We start from the raw sequence: 23,244 nt of genomic DNA, 5'->3' as shown, positions 1-23,244 counted from the left end.
CAGCTTGAGTGAATTCTGGTGGTATCGAGTGGTTTTTATGGGTTGGAAAACATGGGTTTTAGAATAAAGATATCCTTACTCAAAAAATGACACAATCTCTGAAAACATGGATAGACAACATTGTCCGTACAATTCTTATTCCTGGGGCCCTGGCGTGATGTTATCCTGTGGGCAGAAGAGGGGCCTGGGAAACTGGGGCACCGGCTCTTTGAATTGTCCAGCAAAGAGGCTTTCAGATCTTTTCTTCACTAGACCAGTGTTCACATCAAGGGCTCATCCGGGGATGGCAGGGGGTTCTCTTTAGGGGGCTGGACGAGCCTCCGGGCTGCCCTTTCACTCCAGTGCTTTCTAGAGTGACGGTGATGGTAAGTAACAGTCACTGACCGCTTGCCGGGTGCCTCTTCTAACTCTTCACACTCAGGGGTAAAAGAGATGAAAATTAGTCAAAGCAGAATACAGTTTTGCCTAAAAATACTCTGAAAGATATGTAATTAAAATGACAGATGAGAAAAAGTCCCAGGATCCAGGGGGCCACCTGGCTAGGGTGCAGCACCATTGACGGCGCTGAGGGCTGAAGTGCCGCGAGGGGCCTGGGAGAGCCCTCCTCAGCTCTGCTGTTGAATGCCAGCACAGCCCAGAACAAGATTCGAGTCGGGTTAGGCAGACCCAGTAGGACAGGGTGCAGCCAGGCCCCCGTGGGTGCCTTGAGGCCCCACCCCCATCCAGCTGGGGCTTGTACGCGGTCATCAAGCCCGGCAGGCTCCACCGGGGCCATGGCCCTGGTTTCAGTGAGGGCATTTCCTTCCAGGTATGTGAGTGTCCCAGCCCTCCTGCCTCCCTTCCCCAGCCTGCCTCCACCATGGTGGCGCAGCCAGCGTTCTGCCACCCTGCTGTCACCGTGGTCCTTGTCCTTCCACAGAGCTACTTCCTCAGTCGCGCCCAGAGCCTGTGTGGCCCCGAGCGCAGCGCTGTTCCCGACTCGCTGCGCTGGCTCTGCCACCCGCTGGGCCAGAAGTTTTTCATGGAGCGGAGCTGGTCCGTGAAGTCGGCTGCCAAGGAGAGTCTGTACTGCGCCCAGAGGAGCCCAGGTGAGAGCACCTGTGCAGCTATGAGAGCCACCGGTACTGCAGGGTGGCTACACTCCAGACACGTGGGGACACAGGATGCCTCAGCCGTGTTTCTCTTAAACTCAGGGAGGTCATGAGCCTGGTCAGCAGCTAAGCTGAGTTTGCAGCTCGCCTCTCTCTGACATGCAGAGCCTGTGGTCCTGACATCAGTCACACTGCCACACGTTACTAATGGTGATTGAGCACCAGCTGGAATCTTGCCCTTGTTCTGGGCGCTTTGGAGACTCAGAGGATGTGTGGAGTTGCTGTTTGCTGGCCCCAATCTCCCGCTCCCCCTGGAAAGCAGACAGACATAGACGGAGCAGTTAGGGAACAACAGGCGACAGACGGTCATCAAATGCTCAGAGTGGTGGCAGGGACAGGGCTCCAGGCGTCGGGAGGAGATGCTGGCTTGCTGTCCCCAGTGTTTGACAGTGATTGGAGTTGACTCGCCCGGCCTCAGAGCAGGAGAGGCTGGTCGGGTTGGCTCAGACTTGAGCAGCCGTGGCTTTCTGCTTTCTGCGCTTTTCCTCTCTCTGAACTGGGAGTCTGGGGCGAGTCAGACATGTCCTGCAGGTACAGGGGTGTGTGTCAAACATTTTGTGGGGGAGGGAGGTTCCACCGTCATTTCTTTTTAATAACTTTATTGCTCAAAGGAAGAGTGATGTGCAACACCAGAAAGTAAGGATGAAAGCAAAAGCCGTCGTAAATCTCAGCTGCGTCGCCAGGCTGCTTTGTCTGCGCCATGGACTGCCCCTGGCTCTTTCACCTCTGGTGGCTCTGGCTCTAGGCCTTCTCACCCAGAATATGTTCATAAGTGTCCTGCCTCCCCCTTCTTGTCAAATTGAAACCCACACGGCTGTGGCGTGTGAGTGAGGGGAAGGCTGGTGACGCCCTGCTTTGGGCCTGCCAGCTGGCGGGGGGGCCTGTCGGTGACAGTCAGCTGTCACAAGCATTGCAAGGCTTCTTGTTTAATAGGCTCAGCCAGACAATTGCTGGCCACAGGCCCCACGCAAAGGCTGGTGAGCGGGAGCGGGGTTTCTCTAATCCCGCCAGGCAGCAGCCGGCGCCACGTTCCCCTCTGCTGGCTGTCCTCCTGAGCCACAGGAGAAGAGGCAGTCCCTGAGACGTGCACAGGGGTACTGTCCACCTTCCCGTCTCCTGTCTTCTGACGAGGCTTGTGGCTGCCACACGGCTCCCAACCTTGACCGGAAGCGCTGGCCGTCGTGCCAGGAGGCACAGCACTCCTCACACGCCCCCCGGAGCCAGTCCAGGACCCGCGTAGTCTTGGGCTTGCCAACCCTCCCCGCCCCCATCCCCACCTTCTGACTGTTTAACAAGCAGTCTGGGGTCTGTTGAGGACTTTTGCCCCCATTCGGAGGGGATAGCTGCTCCTTGGGTCCCTCTCCCCACCCTCTATTTTCTCTGTAAGGCAAAATAAGCCCATAAGTGAGACCCACTTACCCCTTCTCCTGGCCTTCCTCCTCTTCTTCAGCTGACCCCATCGCCCAGGTGCACCAGGCCTTCTGCAGGAACCTGCTGGAGCGAGCTGTGGAGTCCTTGGTGAAACCTCAGGCCAAGAAGAAAGCTGCAGACCAGGAAGAGGAGAGCAGGTACTGACCCCAGGAGGGGCCCCCTGCCTCGGGCCGTCTGCCCAGGAAGCGCAGAGGTGGCTGTGAGGCCTAGAAGGAAACAAGCCCTAGTGTAGGGTCAAGAGGGAAATCCAGTGATTCCTTCATGTTTATTTCTTGAACCTGGCAGCCCCACGAGAGCCCTCTGTGGGCTCTGACCTGGCCTCTTTGCCTTTTACTGCCAGACCAAGTGTATCACTTTCCCCCCTTTTCTCCTTTTTACCCATCCCTTCACCAAGTGGAGTCAGTTCTTGGAGCAGTCAGGGATTTGATTCTTTTGCTTTGCTCTTTGCCAGGGGAAAGGTGGCCTGTGGAGGGTGTGGAATGGAATGTGGGGAGCTTGGCAGAAGGCAGGTGCTCTGGCCCAGACATCTTGTGGGACCCCGACCTGTATTGAGTGTGTCAGGCAGTGTCTTATTCTTACAGAGTTATTGAGCGCAGTCTTTCCTTCACAGAGTCAGACCTGAGAGGCAGACGGGCCAGGGTCATCTGGTTCACGGCCCAGTCCTGACTGGAGTGCACCTGAGCGGAGAGGGGAGGGCGGTCCTGCCTGGGAGGTCAGAAAACTTCTGGGCGGAGACGACAGTTGAATTGGGTCTTGAAGGGCGAGGGATGCAAGAGAAAGCTGGCTCTCCCGGCAGAGGAGAGAGTGTCAGGACCGGTGTCAGGGTGGCCTGGGGAGAGTGTGAGTGGTGTGAGAGGCAGAGCTCGGGGCGCCTGGCATTGTGGGTCTCAGAGCTGGGGCCTGGCCAGCCAGGCCATGAGCGTGGTCCTTGTGTACATTCTGATGTGTGTGGGACCCTTTCTTTTCCTTCTAGTGAATTCTCCAGTGCTCTGGAGTACCTGAAATTACTTAATTCTTTTGTGGACTCTGTGGGGATTGTGACCGCCCCCTTCTCCAGCAGCTGTGTGCTCAAGTCAGCCCTTGGTAAGCATCTTGTGGGGCAGCTCCGCAGGCCTCAGGTTGCTTGATTCAGCCCTTCACAGCCCTTGTGTCCCAGGGTCCAGGGTTAGTTATGAGTCTGCACTCGAGAATCTTCTCTGGATCTGAGGTGTGTATCTGCGGCCCCATGTAGCCCCCATGCACAGTTCGCCCATGCTGGACAATGTTTTGGGGGCAGGAGATCATGATCCTCCTAGAAGTGTGACCATGAGGGAGTTAGTGCCCTCCCTGGGCCCTGGATGGGAGGGGCAGGTCAGGAGTTCTCCCAAACGCTCAGAACGGGCAGCAAGTGGTCCCGTAACCGGGAGCTGGTGAGGGGCTCACCTTTCCATACACAGTGGTCCCCGGGGCTGCTCTTGGGTCTGACACTCCGCCAAAGAGGCCTTTCATCTGGGCATCTATATTGCTATGGTACCCGTTGCCTTGGGTGGCACAGCACAACCACCGACTGAATTGGCACCAGGACATTCTTTGCTTCTGTCTCTAAACTGCCATCTGGGTGATGGCACACGAGCTGTCACCTCTTGTGCTTCTGAGGCTGCTGGGGGGCAGCGATGTGGAGCTCCCTTCTGGCCGCTCTCCCTAGAGAGAGAAGGATCCCAGAGAAGCAGCCGCCCCGTTGTGACCACTGACCTCGTGGCCTGTCTTTATTTCAGAGTTTAGAAAAGAACACGTTCTTAGGCCTTTCATCGTACAGGTCCACTGAGAAAACTTAGCCTCAGAGAGGAAAACACTAAAGAGATTCTAACCTGAGCCTGTTACTACAAATACTTTGGAAACACCAGTTTTCACAACTGTTGGAAGTCTAGGTTGTTTCCAGCTTTATACTTAAAAATAACACCACAGTGAACATCTTCGTTGAGCTTTTTTTCTCTGTTTAGGCCAATTTCTTTGTGATGGATTGCCAAAAAAATGGGATTACTAGGTTAATAGGAGTGGACATTTTTAAGGCTGTTAATACAGATTGCCAAATGTGTTCTGAGATGGTGCTGGTTGGTCCTCCTACCAGAATCGTGTGAGAGGGCAGCCCACAGGCCCCAGCCCGTCGCCAGGAGGGAGGGGGGCACGAACGAGGGGAACCAGGTGCAGCCAGCAGGCTCTGGTTGCTGTGGGTGCTGGAGCAGCGTTCTGTTCACCTCTAGGCCCAGACGTTGTCTGTCGGTGGTGGACGTCCGCGATCACCATGGCCATCAGCTGGCTCCAGGGAGACGACGCAGCTGTGCGCGCTCACTGTACCGAAGTGGAGCGTGTTCCCAAGGCCCTGGAAGTGACAGAGTGCGTAGCCCCCCTTGACCGCTTGCTTGCTTCTCTCCAGGGGAATCCCCAGCGCCAGCTGTGCCAGTCTCACTGGGTTAGTGGGAGGGAGCAGGTCTGGGTGGCCATCTGGGTGAAGGGTCAGGCAGCCTGGGGACTGCATGACAGATGGAGAGATGAAGTGAGGGGGTGAGGGCACCATGGAGAGACCAAACGTGGCGAGCACGTCTGTCTGTGTGTGTCACCCCAGCAGCGGTCAGCGCTGCTTCTGGGCCTCCTTGCACAGGCTGACGGGCAGGGAGAGCCGGCAGCCCCCAGCATCTTCAGAAGCTCCCGGTGGAGCCGGGCAGGGTGCGGATGGCTCACAGCCAGCACCGGCTTGTGAGGGCCCGAGGGTCCTCTCATGTGCCAGCACTGCATCCAGTATCCTCTCCGCCGCCCTCCACACCCCCACCGGCACTATCACTAAAAAGGCCTTTAGCACAAGGCATCACTGGAGAGCTTTTGACAGTCCTCTTGGGGGACTCATGCCTGCTTCTTGGGGGCATTTGGCCCATAGTGACGAGCAGCCTGCTGATATCCTGGCTGCTTCTGACTGGATCTGAGTGTCCCTGACGTCTTCTGCCATTCGAGAGGAATTGTAAAATGCTCCAAGACAGAAAGGCCTCACTGGGTCTTTCCTCAGAGCCAAGGCTGAGCAGATGCTTCACCAGGAGAGCGGGAGGGAGCTGAGAAAAGCAGGCTGAGGCAGGTTCCCTGAAGTCGGTCTGACACTCCGATTTCATTTAAGTAACCCATTTTTAAGCATCCTGACCAGTGAGCACCCACCCTGTGTGTGTTTTCTCCCAGTCAATGCACCTGAGGAAACTGAGGCTCAACGGGTAAATCATCTAAAGTCACCTCACTTCTAAGAACAGAGCCCCGGCGTGCAGCTAAGACCCCTGGCAGGCGTTCCTTCCCCCGAACTCAGTCACTCCGGGGTCCCTTTGCTCTTTAGGGATAATGATGCTGTGGGACCCCTCCCCCAATCCCAGCCTCCCCACTGTCTCCCTGACCTGCTCTATGAAACGAGGCTAAGTTTCTCCAAAGAGTTGAACACCCGGCTTCTGGGGCAATGGCCGTTAGAGAACAGGTGCAGATAATGGGACCAGTACTGTACGTCACCACAGGTAGCAGCGAGTGGTATTGTGGTTACTTTACAGGTGAGGAAACTGAGGCACAGATTGTTTGAATGACCATCTTAGGCGGCTTCTTAGTGGCAGTCCTGGTGGTTGAGCCTGCGTCTCTGATCCCTTCCTGTCGGCCACGAGCCGCATTCTGGGGTCTCCTATACCCCTTCCATGATTCCGTCATTCCTTCCGCGAATACTTAGCTGAGAGCGTACTTGGTGTCGGCTGTGTTCTAGGCTCTGGGAGGCGGCAGTAAACAGCACAGCAAGTTATAGCCGTAAGCGAATAGACAGTGGCCGTCCTGCTCAGCGCCTTCTCCTGTGGGAGCTGTCGCCTTGGCCTGTGCCAGGCCAGTCTCGGCTCCCGTGAAGCAGCCGGCGCATCGCTGGGAGGGGTTCCGGGCCAGAGGCCGGTCAGCCTCCGGGAGTTCGCACAGCGCCTGGTGAGGGAAGGAGGCGCATAATTGGGGGAGCCAGGGGGCCTGACCCAGGGGGCAGCCAGAGGAGGCTTGTAGGGGGCAGGACAGGAGAAGGCACACGAGAGGGCCGGGCAGGTGGAACAAGTCTCAGGAGACAAGTGGGAAATGGTGAGAAAGGGTATTCCAGGCAAAGGCACCCACGTCAGCAGAGGCAAGGCGTGAGGAAGGGAGAGGAGATGAGCTTCGGGAGCCTGGAGCCTGGAGCAGGGTCAGAGGCAGACGGGAGGCAGGGCCGCGGCCAGGCTGAGAAGGGCCTTGTTTAGAGCTTGCTCTCCCTCTGCTCCCCTCACTTCCTCCTCCAGCCATGCTCGTTCCTGGATATTCTCACATGTGTCAGACACTCAGGGCCTTTGCATATGCTGCTCCTCTGCCTGGAACCCTCCTTCCTAGAAATCCACACTCCTGCTTCCCCGGTTCCTTCAGGAGTTCCCTCAGGTTCCTTCTGCGTGAGTGTCACCTTTCCAGAGAGGACGTCCTTGACTATCCTCTATAAAATGCCACCCCCTTCCTCTGCGTGACTTTCCTTCATGGCACGTGCACCACCTGGCATTACGCAGTCAGCATCTAATGCATTTATTGTCCGGCTCCTTCACTAGGAAATGAACGCCGTCAGCCTTCCTTGAATGAGGAAGGTGCTTAGGGGTGGGAAGCCTCCCTCAGGGCTGTCATTTCCGATCTAGAGCTGGGGATCTGGAACCATTATGGCAGCATTTGGTTTAACAGACAGACCCACGTGTCACAGCAGCGAGGGGGCAGTCGTCTCCGGCTTGGGCTCCCCCTTCATTCTCCGCAGGCGACGTGCACTGACTTCTTGCCTCTCGCCTCTCTCACCGCCCAGGAGCCCCCTGGTGAAGGCCGTCTTCCACACCTGCAGAGCTATGCACGCCTCACTCTCCGGGAAGGCGGACGGGCAGCAGAGTTCCTTCTGCCACTGTGAGAGGGCCAGTGGCCACCTGTGGAGCAGCCTCAACGTCAGTGGGGCCGCCTGCGACCCAGCCCTCAGCAATGTGAGTGGGGGCTGCTCTGGCCCCTCGGGGAGGTGCTCAGCTCTGCTGGGTAAGAGCTCTCTTACCTGCCTTGAGCCCACCCAGCCCATGGGGCTGTGCGAAAGACAGACCAGGCAAGCAGCCCCCTTCCCCAGAGCGTAGCCTGTGGGTCCAGGTGGCTTTCCTTTCAGTACTTGGACGAGCATGTTCCCACCTGAGTCCTGGGTCCTGCGGGCCCTCAGCTTGGTCAGCCCCAGGCGAACCTCAGCTGGCCAGGGCTCTGCATTTGCTCCAGGCAGCTTGCCCGACTCCCCAGGCCCCCGCGGGCCCCCGCCCCCTCGCATGCACATCCTGAGCCAGCTGAGCGTCCTGGGCACCCCCGTGGCTGGCTGCACACCCTCGAGCGGGCAGCTGTGGTGCATTGTAGTTGCATTGCATGTTCTGGCGGTACCCGTGCAATGTTTCCACAGTGCATCACAGAGGCCTGCCCAGCCCTCGAGAGACTTCCAGCCAGGCCTTGTCAGAGGGCTCTGCTCTCACTGCTGGGTCACAAGGCAGGACCATCCGGGAGAGGGGAGGGGAGGCGTGCACGCAGCTGGAGGTGAAGCATCATCTGTTCACAGGGAGGAGCGTGGTTTCACTCCAGAAAGGGAGACAGGAGGTATGTCCTGGAGGGTCAGGCTCTGAGCCCCTCACTAGGGTTTGGGCTGGCACTTCTGGCTAGAGGTCATCAGTGGCCCCGGACCCTGGGGTGAACCCAGGACAGCAGGCAGCGTGCTGACGGGACAGGCAGCGTGCCGACGGGACAGGCAGCGTGCCGACGGGACAGGCAGCATGCCGACAGGGCCCAGGACCAAAGGCTCGAGGGGCAGCCACAGCTCGCTTTGTGCGATTCCTCTGCTGGCGTCCAGTGCTGTCTGTCTTCATGAGAGAACTAGACTGTCTCAGCTTAGTTTGGGGATGAAGAGAGAGGCTGCGGGCACCCTTGGGATTGGGGTTCCTGTGTCGGAGAATGAGCCTAGAAGAAGGGAACTCCACAGAGGTTGGCCTCCCTCAGGGGGCAGAATTCAGCCCCAGGCTGCTACCCCACCTCTTAGAAGTGCCACGTTTGTTTGAGGAGAGAGACCTCATCCGTGTCCCCCCGAAAGCTGTCAGCAGCCAAAAAACACGGTGGCCAAGAGTCAGGCAACGTGCAGGTTCAAGGCAGGGTGCAGGGTCTGGGGCAGCACTGCGACCTCCCCAGGTCCAGCACCCTGGAGAAGGGGAAAGCCAGGGTGGACAAGACGAGGGATGGCCTGGGGGAGCCCGTCAGAGCCTGAGGGCTGCATGTGACCCATCTCGAGAAGCGCTGCTCCCTGGTGCTGAGGGCCCTCTGGAGCGAGGCGGGTGGCCTGGCCTTGTTGGTGCCTGGCGGCATCTGTGCTTAATGGTGCCAGTGTGGGCTGAGGCCAGTGCTTCTGAGGCCGGGCATGGTGCCCACACGCAGTGCTCTCATGTGACGCTCACTGCAGCCCTGAGGTGCCGTTTTGTGGGTGAGGAAACTGAGGCTCAGAGAGGTTTGGTCATATGTCAGGGTAGATCTGGTCAGTGGATCCAAACCCAAGCATTCAGCTGCTCTGCGGCTCTGCCTTCTTGGGCTCCTGTCTCCCCAACCCCAGAGGCCACTTGGGCCGGGCCTTGGTTGCCCTCTGTTGAAGCGAGCCTCTTCTCCCTGGTCCTCCATCTCCAGGCTCTGCTGCCACTTCAGGCTTTTGGATTCCACTGGAAGGAATGGGGCCGAGGCAGCTTTTGAGTATCTCAGCCTGCCGGCCAGCCATGGGAGGGCTCCTGTGAGGTGGGAGGGACCTGTGATTTCCTGTCAGACCCGTGACGGTTTTATTCCTGTCCTCGCCACTTGTGTCCCCTACACGAGCCTGCAGCCTCTCTCTGAGCTTGGCTTCCTCACCCACAAGATGGGAGAACAGATCTACCACCTGGGGCCATGGAAAGGACTAGATGCCGTGAGCTTAAGTTCACTCTCCAGCTGTTCTCTTGCTCCCTGTGGGGTGTCTTCCAGGCTCCCCCGTCTGGGGTTCCGCCCTTCGTCCCGGAGCTGCCGGCTGTCAGGCTGGGGAGGGCCTGGTGGGTGCTGGGATCCTTGCCCCGGGAATCGGCCAGTCACCTGTCTCCTCCCTCGTGGCCCACCCTGCAGGTGGTCCAGCTGCTGACCTGTGACCTGCTCCTGTCGCTGCGGACAGCACTCTGGCAGAAACAAGCAGGAGCCAGCCAGGCCCTGGGTGAGACCTACCACGCGTCGGGCGCTGAGCTGGCTGGCTTCCAGCGGGACCTGGGCAGCCTGCGCAGGCTGGCACATAGCTTCCGCCCGGCCTACCGCAAGGTGAGGCCCGGCCTGCTGCCGGGGGAGGGCAGAACCCAGCACAGCACTGGCCTGGGGTCGTGGAGTCAGCCTCCTGAGGTCAGCTGAGCTGTCAGGCACTGGGCTGGGTGCCATGTATCCCCTTGTTTGGCTCATGTTGGTGGAGTACTTGCTGTGTGCCCAGCCCTGGAGCGTGGTGGTGAGCAGGCCACACGGCTGCAGACAGAGGACAACACAGATTGTGCCTCACCAGTTAAACTTGGGAATGGGGGGCTCTGGGGGCAGTGGGAGCAAGAAGGGGCTCCCAGCCTGAGCGGAGAGGGGCGGGAAGGCCACGAGGAAGCTCTACTCTGGCTTTCATAATTGGTGTCAGAGCAGCAGAATGCCCCTAGACATGCCTTTCATTCTTTTTCTGAGCCACTGGGGGCTTTGGTTCTGCTGCCTAATGCCCCACGTAACATCCCCTTGGCGATGGCTACACGGTCTGAGATAAGCTCTGAGGGCAGGTGTGTAACTGGGCTTACTGGACGCAAATCATTTCACTGTGTGGTTTATTTTTATTGCTAATTAGGGTAATATACTCAGCATGTTCTCGCCGCCTGAATTATTTTCCAGAAATTCAAGCGAGAAGGCCAGAAGTGTGGGGATGGAAGGGTGCGAAAAAGAAGGGCTCAGGGTGAGGCTGCCTCCACCCTAGGGTGCTATGGGGCCCTCGCAGGGTTACGCTGTGGCCCCTGTGTGCAGCGAGCCAGGACAGACACGGCAGATGGAGTACAGTCATGTGAGAGCCACTCCCCTCGCTGTGGAGAAGAGGAAGTGTGCCCCAGGCACTGTGGCCCCCATCAAAGGCCTCCTTAGAAAAGACTGCCACCTGCCGAAGCCCTTCACCACCTCCCCCGGTGCCTTCCAGGGCAGCGCTCCTCACACACTGAGATGTTATGGTGTAAAAGAACCTTGAGATGTTAAGAAATTAGAGACCTAGGCCTGGCCCCCCCCCCCCCATCCCCAGTGACTCGTATTTACAGAAGAGCTGCAGACTTTCACCTGGAAACCTCTGGACTCTGTTCCTTTCTGAAGAAACAGGAGGCAGCAGGACCCTGAACCTCCTTGGTGCCAGCGCAGCCACCCCCTGCCCCCTCCTGTCCCTGCCTCACCTCTGTCCTGTTTTTGCGAAGTGAGGGTCCCCCCAGGCTACTTGTCCTCCAACCCCAGAGGGCACGTTGGCACTCCGGGTCAGCCGTAGAGGAGGCAGCCCTTGGCCTCTTAGCTCGCCGCTGTCTTGCTCCTGCCCCACCAGGTGGCCTGTGCCGTGTTCCCCTTTTCTGCCTGGCTTGTGTCGGGGGTCTGAGTGAGGACGAGAGAGGTTGCTTTCAAGGGGTGAGCTGGGCAGGGTGTTGTGGAGAGGAGAAGGGGTGTCGTCGGGTGGCAGACGAGATGCTGCAGGGAGAGAGACCTACTGGGGCACAGACAGGTGAGGACCCCCGGCTTGTGTCCCCCTGCACCTCCCAGGTGTTCCTGCATGAAGCCACCGTGCGTCTGATGGCGGGGGCCAGCCCCACCCGTACCCACCAGCTGCTGGAGCACAGCCTGCGACGGCGCAACACTCAGAACACCAAGCACGGTGAGCCCACCAGCACCCAGCGCCAAGGCCTGGGCGGGCCCTGCCTGGGGAGGGGCGGGGAAACGGGGGGAGGAGCCCAGCCCTGCCCTGCCCTTGGCATCTGCAGGGTTCTCAGAGGCCGAGGGAGAACCAAGGAAACCCAAGGCTTGATTTGGTGGGTGCCGGGGGAGGGTCCATGAGGTGCTGTGGGGCTGGGAAGGCCTTGGTCGCGTTGTCACGGGTCCAGCCCCGAATGAGGAGGGGACGGCTGCGGGGTCGCCCCACTGCGGGAGCCGGGAGCCGGAGCCCGCTGATGGGCCACACCTCAGCCCCGCCTCGGAGTAATAGCCTGTGGCACCGCAGCGGCCGGGTTCAGCTCATCTCCTCTGTGAACTAAGCAGAGCGCTGGAACCTCCCTCACTTGGGGGGCGTGAGGATTAAATAAACCAGCTCACACCGAGCCCTGGGAACAGCGCCTGCGTCCTGGCAGGCTCTCATCTCAGCGAGTGCGTGTCTCATCATTCCCACAGGAGAGGCGGACGCCTGGCCCGGCCAGCGAGAGCGGGCCACCGCCATCCTGCTGGCCTGCCGCCACCTGCCCCTCTCCTTCCTCTCCTCCCCGGGCCAGCGGGCGGTGCTGCTGGCCGAGGCCGCCCGCACCCTGGAGAAGGTGGGCGACCGGCGCTCATGCAGCGACTGCCAGCAGATGATTGTCAAGCTGGGGGGCGGCACTGCCATTGCCGCCTCCTGACCCCCGGGCTCTGCCCTCCTCGGCCACCACTTCCCTCTGTCTCTCAGTCTCTCTCTCCCTCCTCCCTCTTGTCTGTGTTCCTCCCCCTCCTCCTCTGCCTCCCAGTCTCTCCCTCCTCCCTCTGGGAGCTGTGGGATGAGCCGTGGCTTCTGAGCTGTCACCTGCCAAGGCTTTTGGACCACCTCAGACTAGTGGGCCCCTTGGGCAGAGCCCCTTTAAGCTACTGTGGATAGATGCCCACAGTCCAGGCCCCAGTGGGCCTGAGAGAGGAAAGTCAGGGCGGGCAGGAATTGGGGGCACCCTGACTTGGAAGCGGCAGGGGGAGCTCCGAAGCTGCCCGGCCCCACCTCCAGCCCTCCCAAGACACTCTCTCCTGTGAACATCTCTCCCCGCCATTTCCTGCTTCCTTGTTTTTTATCAGGCTTTCCCTCTGGGGGACTTAGGTCTCTGGGCACCAGAGCGCTTCACCCTTGGCACTGTGCCCAGCACGCCCCCCCCCTTTTTATACGAATGTTTTTATATCAGTGTGCTTGGGGTTGCCGTGATGCAGGGCTAAGTTGCTATGGCATTTTTCTTTCTCTCCCTGGGTCTGCGTCCTCTCCCCTGTGCCTAACAAAGCCAGTCCATTGTTTTCTCTTTACTACACAGGACAGCCAGGGAAGGAGGGAGCCCAGCCCTTGGGAGGTGGGTGGGAGGTAGGGGGCAGACCTGGGGATGGGTGAAATAATGTCGGCATAATTTTTTAATTTTTTAAAAAATAAACGGTATCTTATTTAAGTGTCCTGTTCCTTCCCACTCCCCCGCCCCCTGGGATGTCAGCCCAACCTTGGGTTAGTCCCAGGGGGTTGGGAAAGATGAAGCCACCCATTAAGGACTGGGGACCAGGGGCCTTCAGTATGGGTTCTCAGCTCCCTCTCATCCCAACTCCTACCTCCATAGTCTGTTTTTATCCCTAATTCTTGACCTGAAAATAAGCCAGGGTGGCAGGGACCAGACCCCAACCCCTCCCCAGTGACAAGCCCCTTTTCAGGGTTGGCACTAGGAATGAAGCCCCCTTCCTTGAGGGGGGCCCTGGAAGGAAAAGTGGTCCCACTTTTCTGGATCCCTTGGCTTGGTGCCTACCTGGACGCCATTTCTCCTGGGACCCGAGGGCTGCCTGGTACCCCGGGGCCTGCTGGGAGGCTGAGAGGGGCTGCCCTCCCTCCCTCCCTGTGCTTCTCACCCGCTCAGGCTGGTTGGGGCAGAAATTGGGCTGGGACCCCAGCACAGATGGGGGTACACACAGCAGGGAGGGGCTCCTCTGATGCCAAGTGCAGGCTGGAACAGTCAGCTTGGACCTCACCCACTTTTTCTCTCCTGCCCACCTGCCTCCCCCCCACTGTAATTTATGGCCCCTGCCCACTGGGTGAGCTAGCCTTTGTGTCATGTGTATATACTGTGCCTTTTCTCATTCTTGTTTAGGGGTGGGAGGGGGTGGTTTTTCACTGAACAGGGGGATACACCTATGGCTTCCTTGATGTGGAATCATTCACTGTGTCCTGGATGTAGGTTATTGAATAAACAGATTGGTACCACCCAGCGTGAGGCGTGTGAGGGTCTGTGGCATGACCGCTGTGGTGACTGCATGGCTTGGCCTCCAGTGGGTCAGAGACTGAGGATAGACACTCCCTCTCTGCCTAGAGGCCCCGAGGGGCTTCAATCTGACGGACCTTCCTTGCCTGCCCACGCACCTGGCCCCTTCCTCCCAATGCCGGCTGCCTGGCTCACACTCCAGGGCTGGGACAGACCTGGGATAAAAGGGGTATTGGTGGTATTGCTGGGGTCAGAGGTCACTGTATGCAGGACACAGAGCTGGCTGTTTACGGGACAGCAGAGTGCTTTGGGATTTGGGTTGCTCAGCCCTTCTGTGTTCACTCCTCAGAGAGGAACCTCTCCCCTATTGGGTGGGCCGCACCTTGATTACCCCCTCTCCCGGGAGGCAGTGAGCTTCTGAGGATGTGGCCTGCAAGTCACATCCAAGTCCAGCTCCTGTACTTGTCAGCTGGGTCCCCTTGCGTGGGGTGTGGGGGGCAGGGCGCGCATCACCTCAGCTTCCACTTCAGTGTGTGCAGAATGGGGATGACAGTCCCTGCGTTTGACCAGGTCCCCATAGGCTGTTGGCCAGTTTGAGCGACACAGCACACGTGAAGTGCCAGTTTATGGTGAGGGCATAGTGAGGCTGGTGACGGGCCAGACCACAAGGAGCGCTGGGATGGGGGAGTGCTGGGCCCTGTGGGGAGGCAGTGCCACATCGGGATAAGCCTGGGGGCTGAAGTGCGTGGTCCATGACCTGGACCGGCTGAGAAATGGGCCAGGTCCCTTCAGCTCTGGAAGCCACTCCGTTCTCTAAAGGGCGGTCACGGCAGGCCACACCGTTCCACGGGCCAGAGCAGCCCGGGGTGGGGCTGGCAGCTGTAGCTGGTCCTTGTCTACAGTTATAACAGCAGCGTTTTCAGTGGAGGCCTGGCCCCCTGGGATGTAGATGCAGGGCCCTTGGGACTGAGAATAAGCCAAGAGGTCGTGCCCACCTCCCAGCATAGCCTAGCCAGGGCCTATGTCACCAGGGTGGGTGGCCATGGGTGGCTGATACTTGCCCAGGAACCCAGTCCTTTTGTGAGTCCCTGCAGGATCCATGACTCAGCACCCACCCCCCTCCCCCAGCCGTATCTGTACGGCTGCAGGATAGTCCCGGGGGCAACCCCCCCCATCCTGGGTTGAGGGTGTGAGGGCTGTCTTCCCTGTAAGCCATGGGGTTCCTCACTGCAGGCATGACCGTGGGCTTTGGGCTCTGTTCTGCCCTCGGGCTTCTGGGCCTTGTTTTCCTCAACGGACGTAAGAAACAGCAAGGTGGACCCTCCTACAGGTGAAGAGCTGGTGGGTTTGGGGGCCTCAGGGCAGCCCAGCCAGCAGGAGGAAAGCCTGAGACTGCCTGTACCCTGGGAGCAAGGGCCCCTCTGCCAACACACAACCTTCCCTCCTCCCCCACACCGCCTGCTGCTGCCATCCCACCACCAGATTCACAGTGGTTGCAGAATATGGAAGAGTCCTAAACTGGAGTCAGTTGGGTGACCTTGGCAAGTTACTTAGGTCTCAGGACCTCAGTTTCCTCTTCTGTAAAGCCACACACCGTGGGGCTTTTGTGAGGATTAAATGGAAGAAATAGCAGCAAATGGTGGCCATTGTTATTAAAACAGTATACCTGGGCTTCCCTGGTGGCGCAGTGGTTGAGAATCTGCCTGCTAATGCAGGAGACACGGGTTCGAGCCCTGGTCTGGGAGGATCCCACATGCCGCGGAGCGGCTGGGCCCGTGAGCCACGGCTGCTGAGCCTGCGCTTCTGGAGCCTGTGCCCCGCGACGGGAGGGGCCGCGATAGTGAAAGGCCCGCGCACCGTGATGAAGAGCGGTCCCCGCACCGCGATGAAGAGTGGCCCCCACTTGCCGCAACTGGAGAAAGCCCTCGCACGAACCGAAGACCCAGCACAGCCAAAAATAAAATAAATAAATAAATAAATAAATAAATAAAAATTAAAAAAAAAAAAAAAACAGTATACCTTGCCTAGGATACACACGAGGGAAACTGTTGAAGGTCACACAATGGGGTCACACACATAACCCAGCCCTCAATCTCCCCCCAGTGCCTGGCACAGATGAACTTGATGCACGCAGGCTGTTGGCAATGCCCTGGGCCATGGCCAGGTGCTGGGAGCCTGCCTGGCAAGAAGGGGGAGAGCTGGCAGTGCCAAGCATGAGTGGGGTGAGCACCCTGGTGGGGGCACTGCCAAGGCTCTGGGTCCAGCATCCCCATCCCCGTTTTCCCCCAGAGCAGCCACTGGGAGGAGGCTCCCCCATCCTGAGTACCAGCTGTCTACCCAGCCCATAGCCCACAACCATCAGGGGGGTGGCCCTGGGCCAGGCTGACCAAGTGGCCAACAGCCCAGGGGCCGGCCCAGGGCCAGAAAATGTCAATGAGGATCAGCCAGGCTCAGGCAACTCAAGCTGTAGAGCAGGTGACCGGCTGGAGGGGGCCCACCTCCATTAAGGGGCATGGACCCTCAGGAGCCCACCAGCCCTCTCCCCTGTGCCCAGCCTCAAGATGGCTGGGGCCTAACTGCGCCCTCTCCCGTGGCTCCTACTGGTGTGGACATTAAGCCTGGCATTCAGCCCTGACCACCCTCTCCAGCTACTTCTCCCTGGCTCCCAGAACCCTTGCCCACCAGCTTTCAGGAGCAGTCCTCTGCTCTTGCACATGCTGTGCCCTCTGCCGGCACTGCCGTCTGTCCAGTCAATGACCAGTGCCTCCGCCATCAGCGCCTCGCAGAGCCAAGCTGGGGCTCCTTTATTCTCAGGGATGGGAGTCACAGAAAAGGGTTTATTTACACAAGGAACCCGGGCCCTAAGGCCCCCAGGACAGAACCACTGGCTTTACCCAAGTGGGCCTCTTGGCCCTGCAGGCTCCGAGGCTCCCAGTCCAGTGGGCAGGCAGAAGGGCTGGCCTTCACGGCCAGCACCCCTCCTTCCGGTAGCCTGGGCCCCCGATCAAGCCCATGGCGAGTCCCCCAGGCAGAAGAGGGCTCCTGGCGATGCAATGCCTCAGAACCAGCGGCCCCGTCTTCACACGGTGACCTCGGCTTTGCTGTTGGTGCTCAGGTGCCGGGGTCCGCGGCTGGCGCGGCCATAAAGGCCAGGGGGCTGCGGGCTGAAGGCCTCCGGCAGCTTCCCCACGCTGAACTGGCGCCGGGGTGCGTCGCCGGGCCTCCGGGGCGCTGAGGAGGCATGAGACGCCAGGTGGCCGCGGGGGGCGGGCTGGGCCGGGCGGCCGGCAGTCCAGGCCTTGTAGTGGCCCGATGGGGTGGGGCCGGCGGGGGGCGCGTAGCCCGGCGGGGCCCAGGGGCAGGCGTCGAGCAGTGCAGGCAAGTCCTCGGGGGGCCTCCGGGCTCGCGCCGGGAGGGTCGGCGGGGCAGCTTCAGTCGCGGGAAAACGCTGGTAGAAGTCCCGCGGTGAGGCCTCTGCGGGGACAGATGGGCGTGGGTTGGGGGCGTGGTCAGGCCCGGGGGCGGGGCCTCAGCGCCTCCAGGCTGGGACAGTCCGCTGGGGCCTGGGTCTCAGCCCAACCGGGGAGGGATAGGGCGGGGACAGGCCGCTGCTGGAGACGCGGGCTTCCTACGCCCGGGTCTCCGGATTCGGCGACGGGGTCCCAGACAGGCGGCCTGATCCGGGGTGGGGTACGGCCGAGGCGCGGCAGCCGATTGGCGTAGGCGCGATGCGGAAGCTGGGAACTTTAGAACTCGAACTGGGACCCCGAGCCCTACAATCTAGGAGCTTGGACACCCCGGGTGCGGTGGGCCCGGCGCTCCGGGCACAAACCTGGCCACTCACCTGCGGCCTTGAGCGCGGCTGCCTTGAGTGTGGCGTACTTGGCGTAGTCCGGCTGCCTCGTCAGGCTGCCGCCGCCCTGCAGCCGCGGGGCGCGCGGGGGACCCGCTGTCGCCGAAGCCAGGGGCACGTTGATGGGGCGTTTCTTGTCTGGATGGGGGAGGGAGGAGATGAGACTCGGCCCGCTGACCAGAGGACACCCTGCCCCTGCGCTACCACCTCTTCGCAGCCCACTCCCCAGCTACGATTCAATGAGAGTTTGTGAGGTGACTTATGAACTTACGCCTTCGAGACTGAGAGCAGAACCTGACTCTTGAAGACAGACTCTCCAGTGCCTGGGACAGGGCCTGGCTCAGAATAACGTGAATAACAGCAGCCAGCCCTGAGCGGGTGCTCATCTAACAAAAGACTTGCCAGCACGTTCCATTTGAGCCTGGCACTGAGGCCCAGGACCTGCTTCTCCCAGAGATGAAGAGCATGTTTGAGGATTGGAACCCATACTGGGGGGAGGGGAGGTGCTGTCAAGCCTGCCTCGCCAGCAGGAGTCCAAGAGGGAGGCACCAGCCTGAAGGAAGAGGCCCACAGAAGGCCACAGACGCGGGCCAGTCAGACCCCAGGGCACTGAGCCAGAGCCTAGAACCAGGCAGACCCCAGAGCCTGAGCTGGGGATCCCCGAATCTAGAACCTTCCTCACAGAGTCCCTGAGGCTGGACATTGCAGGACCCGTCGAGGGACCCTGGCCACCAAGAGGAGCTGACTAGCTTGCCCACCACCCACTCACACACCTGCAGAGGCAGGCGGCTCACTTCCATTTGGGAAACAGCTCACAGCCTCAGCACACCCCTTCCCCTGCTCCCAGGCCCTGCTCAGACAAGGGCGGCTCTGTGCTGTAGATCAACAAACGCCTTCCCGCTAGTCTACTCGCCTGTGCTGTTGTGGAGGGCGCCCTGGGGGAGGCCATCGCCCATCTGCACCTGGACACAGCTACCCAGAGGTGGGTCCAGAGGTGGAGGCAGTGGCTCCTGGGGGTCAGCCTGCTTCAGAAGTTCTGTCAGTGTCCTGTGGGGAAAGAGTGGTGACAACCAGCCCTCCACGCCTCCTGCTTCCCCATCAGCCAGGTCTGGTCTATCAAAGGCCAGCCCCAGCCATCGCTTCTCACTGTGTGGCCCTGGGCAGCTCTTTCAACCCCTCTGGCCTCCCTTCTCTCTTGTGATTGACCTCATACATCCAGTTTCCCCTCCCAGGCACGACCTGTAGCCTCCACATGGCCAATTCTCAGAGTAGGTCAGGAAACCAATGGGGTCACGTGTAACCAGGGCCACTTTATTTTCCAAAGGCTCCCCTCCTCCCCTTTCTGGAGTCCACTCCCCAAGACCCTCCATGTTGAGCCTCCTCTCCCAACACAAGCTCTGTGAGTGTATCAGGCCCTTGGACTTTACTATCCTCCATCTCCTCCAGGAAAACTCCTACTCATTCTTCAAACCCCACCAGAAACCTTCCTCTACCAGGAAGCCTTTTCTACCTGCTTACCTAACGCCCCTCCTGCAGCAGGGGCTTCTGCTGCGTTCTGGGACAGAGCTGCCAACACAAGCACGGAGAACAGACAAATGAGGGGAAGGAGGAGCCAGGAGATCCTGCAGTGGCAGCCCCGCACCAAAGGCTGTGTGACCTTGGGCAGCCGCCTCCCTGGCTACCAGGACACCCAGCCCCCACCCAGCTGTGACAGAATCCGACTGAGCCTTCCCCACAGACAGCCAGACCCAGCCTTCAGCCCAGCTGCCTTCAGAGCCCGGAACCCATGATTTTCTCCTAGCTTGGTCTCTCCGTCCTGGAGCTGGGGCCTCAAATGACTGATTCATGAAGAAGCACACTGGAGGTGGGACACCTGGGGTGGGCGCAGTTTGGCTGCAATGTGGCAGGGTCTGAAAGTCTCCTAGTGCCTGCCTGAGTTGACCTTCATGCCCTGCCCACTCCTCAGCTGCCCACCCCTGTGGTCTCATCTCTGAGCAAGCAGTCACCAACCAGCCCTCCCAGACACCTGAGCAGTTTTCATGCCACTGAACCTTTGTAAAAACTTTCTGCAAAGACAGACTCCGACTCCTCACCAAGTCCTCTGAGAAGCCTTCCCTGACCATCAACCTCAACACGGCAGAATTAAGGGTGAGACTTGAGGGGAGGGCAGGGCTTCAGAGCATATCCACACACGAACTCAAGTTAGGATCCAGGTCTCCCCACATAAGAAGCAGGAGTCAGGGCACACAGGACCCTAAAGCCCAGAGAGAGGAAGGCACTGGCCCAGGCCACACAGCACATCAGGGGTGGTCCAGCTCTTCCTGAAGCATTACTAGACCTCTTTCCCGGTCCCCTGAGGATGAAGTGGGTTCCAGTGAATGTGTCACTAGGCTGCCCCAGCCACCCCCTCTATACCATCATGGCCCTCAGTTCCTGCTGCCCCACTCTGGTCAAGGACAGGCCCTGTCCTCTCCCCCTCACCCAGCATGAGGCTCCAAGCTCAGGAAGCCCAGGCCCTGCTTCTGAAGCATCCAGGACCCAGGCTGAGAGCCACCACATTGCACATCACGGATGCAGCACAGTAGCTGGGGCCAGGGTTCCAGGCCCAGCTCTGCCCTACAGCTGTCTTGGAGCTGGTGGACTAAGTGGTCGGGGGAAGAGGGATGCCATGGAGTGCCAAGGAAGCCCTCTTGCCCTTGAGGTCTAGGAGTGGGGAAGCATCCATACCTAGCCCACCCAGGCATGGGGGCCTCTCTCCACTGTCAGTTCTAAATACCAGCCTGTTGTACACCATGTCAGCGGCCCACACATCCAAGGGAGTAGGGACCTGGGTGAGCAAGTGAGGAGGGTGCAAGGCCCAGGACAGGGGGGTGGCTGGGGGCATGTGAGTGTGTCGGGGGCAGGGGGGGCGTGGGTGAGGCTTCCAGGGTCAGGACACAGAATCCCAGAGCCCCTATCCCAGCTGAGGAAGAGAACCTGGGTCCTGTGGCCCCCACTTCACATGAAACTCAGAACTCAGCCAACACCTGTCCAGGCCTCACCAAAAACGAATCTGTACCCCGCCACATACACACTTCAGGTCCGCTTCTACACAGGGGGATACCCTGACCCTGCCTGGGGGCGCTGAGTGGGGTGAGTGGGGAGGCCTTCTAAAAACCCTAGGGAAATAAGGTCAGGCCTGAGTCATAACTATGGGGGGTGGGAGGGGAGGAGGGAGGGAAAAGTGGGGAGAGAAGCAGGAGGGGAGAGAGCCAAGAGAGCTATAGAAAATGTCCCTTCCCTGGGGACCCACGCCTCCACCCTGCGCTAGTGGGGCTCGGGCCCCAGGTCCCCTCCCCTAGGCGCGGATCTTGTGCCCTCGGTCGAGCGACCTGCCTTCCCCGCCCACTCCGGAGGAGGCGGGAGCCGCGGGGGAAGGCGGCCCAGCACCCAGCTCCCGCCGGAAGGTCAAGGGGAGACAGAGCGGTATCAGCTGTCTCCCTCCGTGAAGGGGGGTTGAGGGGAGAAAGAGACCTGGAGACAGAGCAGGGAGGGAAAACCTGGAGGAGGGTGCTGCTGAGAGGACCAGAGTTTCGGAGAGGGGCGGGAAGGATGAAGGATCGCGAGGGGGCGCCCACCTGGCAGGCCACCTGTCCCTGGGCTGGGAGGGGATCCCGGGCCCCGGCCCGGCCGGCGCGCGCTCACCTGGTCACGGTGCGCCGCGCGCGCGGGCTGTGCGCCCTCTCCAGGCCCAGGCGCGCCCCGATGCCGGCCAGCACGAACAGGGCGGCGACGCCGCACACAGCGTAGACGGCCGTGTGGCTGCGTTCGCGGCCCGGGTCCCGGGGCACCGTGGCGTCGCGGGCACGCGCGGGAGGCCGGCCAGTCTGAACCCAGGCTGGCGTGTCGTAGTTGGAGCAGCGGCTCTGGTCAAGGCGCCGCGGCCCGTCGTGGCAGCAGAAGCGGTAGCCGCACGTGCCGCAGCAGAAGTTGTAGGCGCCCGAGCTGCAGTTGAAGGGCGGGTCCCACTGCCCCATCACGTCGTAGTAGCCGCGGCAGCGGTCGCCCCCGGCCGGGGCCGCCGTGCCGGGCGCCGCCGGCTCCTGCGCCTCGGGGCTCCCCGCGCCGCCCGACGGCGGCCGCGCCAGCAGCAGAGCCAGCCCGAGCGCGAGCCCGAGCGCCTGCGGGCCGCGGCCTCCGCGCAGTCCCCGCGCCCAGGCCCGCTCCATCGGGCCCGCGCCTTCGGCTACAGCACCCGGCGCATGGCGGCGCGCCGCGGCTCCCTCCCGCCGCGCTTCGGGCCCGCTCGTCCGCGCCCGCAGGGATCAAGCCCGCCCCGCCGCCCTGGCGCTGGCTCCCGGCGGACACCTCCTCGGTCGTCAGCCTCCTAAGAGGACCCCAGACCCGGGTGGGCTCGCGGGGCCGCGCCTCCGGTGGGCGCGTCCTGCGCCGAGGCTCACCTCGGACCCGAGCCAGCTAGTCCGCGCCCTGGGACTCCTCCCGGGCAGGGCGGCGGGTCCTCGCCTGCGCTCGGTCCCGGCCTCTCCCCGGCCCCGCGGGTGTGTGGGTCTGGGGCCTAGCGGGGGCGGCGGGCCGCCGGACACGGCTGCCTTCCCGCCGCCCGCTCCGCGCTGCCCGCGCTCTGGCTGCGGCTCCGGCTCCGCGCGGCCTCGGGCGGGCGGGGGAGGGAGAGAGCGGGGGGAAGGGGGGCAGGCGGGAGGGAGGCAGAGCCGGGGGAGGAGCGCGGCCGAGGCGACGGGAGGGAGGGGGCGCGGCAGGGCCCGCACCGCCTGGGCGCCCCACCAGGGACCCTCCCCGAAGGCCTCCCCCAAACATTCCTCGGAACTGGCGCTCCAGAGGGTTCAGCTCAAGGCTCTCAGAATTGTTACTTCGGACATTACGCCCGCCGCGGGAGCGCTTCGGTTCACAGGTGCGGGGACTGAAGGGACCCAGCAGCCCCAGGGAGTCGTTGCTGCCCACCCACCTTCCTTCCCGTCCCCTCCATCAGTTCCGATCGAGACAGAGGTGTGACTTGAGGCAGGGAATGTTAGATGGGAAGGAAACTCCCAGCAGAGCCTCAGCAGAGGGCCAAGTATGGGTCCCCTCCGCACCACCTAGGGAGGAGCTTTAACCCCGGAATGCACACCCTGGTCCCAGAACTTCTTGGACGCCGGGCTGGGGTCCTGGGGTGACCCCACGCCTGTGGGCGATGGACCTGGCCTGGTCGGCGCCCTCCTGGGATCTCTCCGCCACCCCAGGTGTGAAAGGGAGGAGATTGGTTTAGCCCCGTGCCTTGGATGAGGACAACAGGGCGTCGCCTGGGGGCAGAGCCATGGGCAGACCCTTTGCCCTGGTCCCCACAGGATGCTCAGGTCCTTTCTCAAGCCCGGGGGCAGAGGGTGAGGGGCAGGTATGGAACCTACTCGGAGCACTACTCGGTTGTGTTTTTGAAGTTGGTTTTAATTGGAGAATATGACCCGAGCCCGGGTGCTTTGCTTTTCTCTGCCTGTTTCTCATTTTAACATCAAAAACTGCCCGTTCTCGATTGGGATTGACATGTATACAC

General features: G+C 60.8%; 2 protein-coding genes across 3 annotated transcripts in view; one reads left to right on the top strand and one right to left on the bottom strand.

Moving 5' to 3' along the window:
* The window catches only part of SREBF2 (sterol regulatory element binding transcription factor 2), a 60,782-nt gene extending 46,930 nt beyond the window's left edge, over window positions 1–13,852 (top strand). Inside the window, exons 12-19 of the mRNA XM_057556342.1 lie at window positions 920–1,088; window positions 2,602–2,719; window positions 3,556–3,665; window positions 4,823–4,955; window positions 7,420–7,588; window positions 9,759–9,944; window positions 11,433–11,544; window positions 12,054–13,852. Coding sequence (XP_057412325.1) covers window positions 920–1,088; window positions 2,602–2,719; window positions 3,556–3,665; window positions 4,823–4,955; window positions 7,420–7,588; window positions 9,759–9,944; window positions 11,433–11,544; window positions 12,054–12,274 — 1,218 coding nt within the window. The 3' untranslated portion in view covers window positions 12,275–13,852. The remainder of the gene's footprint in view (window positions 1–919; window positions 1,089–2,601; window positions 2,720–3,555; window positions 3,666–4,822; window positions 4,956–7,419; window positions 7,589–9,758; window positions 9,945–11,432; window positions 11,545–12,053) is intronic.
* Window positions 13,853–16,618: 2,766 nt separating this feature from the next.
* On the bottom strand, window positions 16,619–22,341 carry SHISA8 (shisa family member 8). 2 transcript variants are annotated; one of them, XM_057555910.1, is made up of 5 exons: window positions 21,384–22,341; window positions 19,218–19,265; window positions 18,613–18,746; window positions 17,691–17,837; window positions 16,619–17,320 (listed from the first exon to the last, which is right to left on the bottom strand). In XM_057555910.1, exons 1-5 carry the CDS (start codon window positions 21,905–21,907, stop codon window positions 16,926–16,928), a joined length of 1,248 nt encoding a protein of 415 aa, XP_057411893.1. In that variant the 5' UTR covers window positions 21,908–22,341; the 3' UTR covers window positions 16,619–16,925. The 2 variants fall into 2 exon arrangements, with proteins under 2 accessions (XP_057411893.1, XP_057411894.1); XM_057555911.1 differs by lacking the exon at window positions 19,218–19,265.
* Window positions 22,342–23,244: the final 903 nt, after the last annotated feature.

The sequence above is a fragment of the Balaenoptera acutorostrata genome, chromosome 11 (assembly GCF_949987535.1).
Source record: "Balaenoptera acutorostrata chromosome 11, mBalAcu1.1, whole genome shotgun sequence".
In the NCBI taxonomy this organism is placed as follows: domain Eukaryota; kingdom Metazoa; phylum Chordata; class Mammalia; order Artiodactyla; family Balaenopteridae; genus Balaenoptera; species Balaenoptera acutorostrata.
Note: the sequence above shows the minus strand (reverse complement) of the source record. Positions and strands in the feature narration are given on the sequence as shown.

Bases quoted from the DNA above. Each gene is read 5' to 3' on its own strand.
- SHISA8 (XM_057555910.1), bottom strand. From the start codon at position 21,907: ATGGAGCGGGCCTGGGCGCGGGGACTGCGCGGAGGCCGCGGCCCGCAG. The intron at 19,266-21,383 runs GTGAGCGCGCGC...TTGTGTTGGCAG, and splicing joins GCGCGGCGCACCGTGACCAG to CTCTGTCCCAGAACGCAGCA. The intron at 17,838-18,612 runs GCGAGTAGACTA...TCCCCCATCCAG, and splicing joins CGCCCTCCACAACAGCACAG to ACAAGAAACGCCCCATCAAC.